The sequence below is a fragment of the Ictalurus furcatus genome, chromosome 24, assembly GCF_023375685.1.
Source record: "Ictalurus furcatus strain D&B chromosome 24, Billie_1.0, whole genome shotgun sequence".
NCBI lineage: Eukaryota > Metazoa > Chordata > Actinopteri > Siluriformes > Ictaluridae > Ictalurus > Ictalurus furcatus.
In genome coordinates this window covers 732512-738526 of record NC_071278.1, presented here as the reverse complement: position 1 = coordinate 738526, position 6015 = coordinate 732512, and the positions used below count along the sequence as shown (strand labels likewise).

General features: G+C 44.1%; 1 protein-coding gene across 1 annotated transcript in view; it reads left to right on the top strand.

Annotated features, from left to right (window-relative positions):
* Positions 1–2056: 2056 nt before the first annotated feature.
* The window catches only part of ppp1r1b (protein phosphatase 1, regulatory (inhibitor) subunit 1B), a 10496-nt gene continuing 6537 nt past the window's right edge, over positions 2057–6015 (top strand). Inside the window, exon 1 of the mRNA XM_053612881.1 lies at positions 2057–2416. Within this exon, the coding sequence (XP_053468856.1) occupies positions 2309–2416 (108 nt within the window). The 5' untranslated portion in view covers positions 2057–2308. The remainder of the gene's footprint in view (positions 2417–6015) is intronic.

Here is a 6015-nt window from a genome sequence, read left to right as displayed (position 1 = left end):
TGTGAGAGTGAGACGTGTTCAGTGTGTGTATACAGCGTGAGAGTGAGACGTGTTCAGTATGTATACAGCGTGAGAGTGAGACGTGTTCAGTGTGTGTATACAGCGTGAGAGTGAGACGTGTTCAGTATGTATATACAGCGTGAGAGTGAGACGTGTTCAGTGTGTGTATACAGCGTGAGAGTGAGACGTGTTCAGTGTGTATATACAGCGTGAGAGTGAGACGTGTTCAGTGTGTATATACAGCGTGAGAGTGAGACGTGTTCAGTGTGTATATACAGCGTGAGAGTGAGACGTGTTCAGTGTGTATATACAGCGTGAGAGTGAGACGTGTTCAGTGTATACAGCGTGAGAGTGAGACGTGTTCAGTGTGTGTATACAGCGTGAGTGAGACGTGTTCAGTGTGTATATACAGCGTGAGAGTGAGACGTGTTCAGTGTGTGTATACAGCGTGAGAGTGAGACGTGTTCAGTGTGTATATACAGCGTGAGAGTGAGACGTGTTCAGTGTGTATATACAGCGTGAGAGTGAGACGTGTTCAGTGTGTATATACAGCGTGAGAGTGAGACGTGTTCAGTGTGTGTATATACAGCGTGAGAGTGAGACGGTTCAGTGTGTATACAGCGTGAGAGTGAGACGTGTTCAGTGTGTATATACAGCGTGAGAGTGAGACGGTTCAGTGTGTATATACAGCGTGAGAGTGAGACGGGTTCAGTGTGTGTATACAGCGTGAGAGTGAGACGTGTTCAGTGTGTATATACAGCGTGAGAGTGAGACGTGTTCAGTGTGTATATACAGCGTGAGAGTGAGACGTGTTCAGTGTGTATATACAGCGTGAGAGTGAGACGGTTCAGTGTGTATATACAGCGTGAGAGTGAGACGGTTCAGTGTATATACAGCGTGAGAGTGAGACGGTTCAGTGTATATACAGCGTGAGAGTGAGACGGTTCAGTGTGTATATACAGCGTGAGAGTGAGACGTGTTCAGTGTGTATATATACAGCGTGAGAGTGAGACGTGTTCAGTGTGTGTATACAGCGTGAGAGTGAGACGTGTTCAGTGTGTGTATACAGCGTGAGAGTGAGACGTGTTCAGTGTGTGTATACAGCGTGAGAGTGAGACGTGTTCAGTGTGTGTATACAGCGTGAGAGTGAGACGTGTTCAGTATGTATACAGCGTGAGAGTGAGACGTGTTCAGTGTGTGTATACAGCGTAAGAGTGAGACGTGTTCAGTATGTATACAGCGTGAGAGTGAGACGTGTTCAGTGTGTATATACAGCGTGAGAGTGAGACGTGTTCAGTGTGTATATACAGCGTGAGAGTGAGACGTGTTCAGTGTGTGTATACAGCGTGAGAGTGAGACGTGTTCAGTGTGTATATACAGCGTGAGAGTGAGACGGTTCAGTGTGTATACAGCGTGAGAGTGAGACGTGTTCAGTGTGTATACAGCGTGAGAGTGAGACGTGTTCAGTGTGTATATACAGCGTGAGAGTGAGACGGTTCAGTGTTGAGTGAGCAAAGAAAAGGAGAAGTGAGGTGAGAGAGATAGAAAGGAAGGAAGATGAGAAAGACAGGAAAAAGTGAAAAGAGGAAGAATGAGAGAATATGAAAAGAGAATAAAAGATTTTGTGCCTGGATTTTAGAATTAAACTGAAACATTAAATAGAATTATTTAAAAATATTTAAAAGTGAAAGTTTTGCCATTTCTCTCACACTTACTTAGGTTTCATTACACTGTTTTACATAAGGTGAAGAGAGAAAAGTGAAGAGAAGTGAGGAAAGAGATAAAGAACTCTTATGTCTCTGTGTCTCTCTCTCTCTGTGTCTCTCGCGCAGTCTCTCTCTCTCTCTCTCTCTCTCTCTCTCTCTCTCTCTCTCTCTCAAAATCTCTTGTTCACAAATAGAGGACAGAAGCGGCTCAGCCACAACTGGACCAGATTATCTTTTATTTTAAAACACACATACAAGCTCCTCCCTCTCTCTCTCTCTCTCTCTCTCTCTCTCTCTCCCTCTCTCTCTCCCTCTCTCTCACACTCACTCACTCACTCACATACACACGTTTACAAACCCTTTTTCATTTTCAGTCTCAGGGCTGTGTTGTGTTTGTGTTGTGGAGATCAAGAGAGGACGAGAGACTATCACTCAGAGAGAGAGAGAGAGAGAGAGAGAGGTTTAGAAAGAAGTGGACTCTGCACCACTGTGTGTGTGTGTAACATTTTACCACGGAGGACGATTTACTGGACATACCGTATAAACTGTGTGTGTGAGTACGTGTGTGTGTGTGTGTGTGTGTGTGTGTGTGTGTGTGGAGGATGATGGAGGCATCAGAAGTTCATGAGGAAGCAAAGGAGAAGAAGAAGATCCACTTCGCAGTTCCTGCTACAGCCCCGACTCAGCTTGATCCCCGCCAGGTGGAGATGGTGGGTGACCACACACACACACACACACACACACACACACACACACACACGATGGGTTTGTGTAATTACAGATAATTTAACTTTAACAATTTAATATTTTCTGAAATATTGTCCTGTCCTTAAAATATCAATATCAGCTGAGACTCTGTGTGTGTGTGTGTGTGTGTGTGTGTGTGTGTGTGTGTGTGTACACTCTGTAATCTCTGATTAGATGGTTAACTATCAGCTTGTGTAAACACTGCATTCCGGTGTCTGATGTAAACTCCTGTGTGTGTGTGTGTGTGTAAACAGGAGCACAGGGCCGTTGACTCCTTTATCTCTCACACTCTCTCTCTCACACTCACACACACACTCACACACACACACACTCACACACACACACACTCACACACACAGTCTGATCACAGTTAGAGATCTTTACTGGATGATGGTGTGTATGTTTAGAATCAGCTCCTTTTGTTACGTGTTTGTTCTTGTTGTTTTTCTCGCGCTACGTTTCGGGGTCAGTTTGTAAAACTCCAGACTTCCTCAGTTATTCCTTCAAACCTAAACGCAGACGCATGTAGGAACATGGCTGCATGTGAACAGAATGGAGGAAAATCCCGAATCATTTTGTGCTTTACGGTAATCACGTGACGGTCTGGGTGACGTGTTATCGCTCGGAGGTCGGCGGCGTGTTGGTGAAATGTCGGCGTGAGGAGAGTGGTGTAGCGAGAAGCTCGTACTGTGCAGTAAATCGGTGAAACATCTCGCCCGGACTCTCCCCGCCGCTGATTGGTTGCTGCCGTGGTGAGTATCGTGACATCGTATGCCTCCAGCGTGAATTTAAATTCTCCAGCGTTTGGCCAAAAAGTTTCACACGTAAGCGTGGTTTCATCTTCTTCTGTCACGTGCGCGCTCTGGGGAAGCGTGTATACAGACGTTAGGAAGAGTGTTAAAGCTGGGAAGGAAGCAGTGGAGATGGTTGGTGTCTCTGGTGAGTGTGTGAGTGTATGTAGCTAGTACTGTTAGCTCACGTTGTTAATCTAATCTGAGAATGAACCCGAGTGAGTAACACGTAAATCACACCATAGACTGGATTCTCACTCTGATGACTGCGTTATTTCATTTGTGTTTCACTCGTTAGCTTTATAGCTACTACACTTTCTCATCAGAACTAAAACAACAACAGTAACGGCCTCTACACACCCGCAGGAGACAACTACAAGCTCAGCTGTGTGTGTGTGTGTGTAGTGTGTGTGTGTGTGTGTGTGTGTGTGTAGTGTGTGTAGTGTGTGTATGTATGTATGTGTGTGTGTATGTGTGTGTGTGTGTGTGTGTGTGTGTGTGTGTGTGTGTAGTGTGTGTAGTGTGTGTATGTATGTATGTGTGTATGTATGTATGTATGTTTGTGTGTGTGTGTGTGTGTATGTATGTATGTGTGTGTGTATGTGTGTGTGTATGTATGTGTGTGTGTGTGTGTGTGTGTGTGTGTGTGTGTATGTGTACATATGTGTGTGTGTGTGTGTGTGTGTGTGTGTGTGTGTATATGTGTACATATGTGTGTGTGTGTGTGTGTGTGTGTGTATGTATGTATATATATATATGTGTGTGTGTGTGTGTGTGTGTGTGTGTGTGTGTGTATGTATGTGTATATATGTGTGTGTGTGTGTGTATATGTGTACATATGTGTGTGTGTGTGTGTGTGTGTATGTATGTGTATATATATATGTGTGTGTGTGTGTGTGTGTGTGTGTGTGTGTGTGTGTGTGTGTATGTATGTGTATATATATATGTGTGTGTGTGTGTGTGTGTGTGTGTGTGTGTGTATGTATGTGTATATATATATGTGTGTGTGTGTGTGTGTGTGTGTAGGCCAGGCTGTTGTAATTTTAGTCTCTGTATAAAGTGGGTCAGGTTGGAATGAGGGCAGCGACGCTCTCTGCAGAGGAAAGAAAATATTCTCTCTGGAGATTTTAATTAACGTCCGTCCTGATTATAATGATCCTGCCTCATCATGCTCATTACACACTACACACACACTACACACACTACACACACACACACTACACACACACACTACACACACACTACACACACACTATACACACACACTACACACACACTATACACACACTACACACACACTATACACACACACTACACACACCCTATACACACACACTACACACACACACTACACACACACTATACACACACACTATACACACACACACTACACACACACCTATCGTTGCACAATATTGCACTGAAATCAGAGTTGTGTTTAGGAAAAGCTAACCTTTCTGGAATGGCACGGCAGGGAGAGTTTCAGACAGAGGGCTGTCAATCAAATGTACTCATTAGAATATTAGGCCACACCCTTGGGCGTTATACAGTCAGGTCCATAAGTATTTGGACGGTGAGACAGTTTTAGTAATGTTGCCTCTGTGGATCTGAAATGAAGCGATCAGGATGTGAGTGAAGTGTCGATTTCGCTCCATTTTCACAGGCTCAAAAGTAATTGGACAACTGACTAATAAGCAGTTTCGATTAATAAGCAGGTGTGGCCTGGTTCCTCGTTATTTCATGACAAATTAAGGAGATAAAAGGTCTGTTGAGTGTTGAATTCGTTCATGGGAACTCTCAGTATGCGGTCGGAAGAGGCTGAAAAAACAAATCAGACCTACATGTGTCAGAGAGAGAGCAGAAACTTTAGCAGTGGCCAAATCGACCATTTGGTACCATAACGATCATTTATTTCCTCAGGGGGTAAAGCTGCTTCCTCAGGAGGAACTCCTCACTCTTCTTCTCTCGCTCTTCTCAACATTTCAGACCGGATTCTCCACGGAGCGCAGATCCGGATGTAGATTTAAATCCTTTGCAGCCCACACCTCCAACCTCCTCTCGTTAACTGGAACTCTGATTATCTTTTGGAGAAGTCGTTATCTCGGACGTTTACAAACATACAGATCAGACCACATTCTCTGAGCAGTGTAGAAAGCCTGGTCATTCCAGTACTCTAACAGAATTTACTGTGGGTGTGTGTGTGTGTGAGTGTGAGAGAGAGAGAGAGAGAATGATAAAGACAGAGATATAGATGGAGCTAGTGTTTTTCTGGGTTAGGTCACTGTAAGGACGCTCTCTGAGGATCAGACCCAATTAGACACGAACTCTGTCCTTAAGTGATGAAACGACGGATTAGAATTGCACCAGAAATAGGACGGATTTTATTTTGAACACTTTCTGAATGAAAGTCAGTAGAATGCAGGTCTGAAAGTGGAATTAGATCACGTATTATTGTAATAAACAGTAAACGAGGCTTTGTCACGGCACGTCCTTGTAGAGAATCGCATGAGGACGGAGAGGAAATGTCTTCATCCCAAAATACTTCCTGTTGACGCCAAAAACAAAATGTCCAAAAACAGTTCAAAGCAAACCATTTTATTCTTATATGCTTTGACTGAGAACATCCCCGAGCTGGGCGTGATATGGACGAAGACAGCACGCCGCTGTAAACAGCCGAGTGTAAAAACCGCCTTACCTGACTAAATCGTGACAACTCAGCAACGTTCGGAAATCATAAACGTGACCAATATCACACGTGGGATTAGCATCAT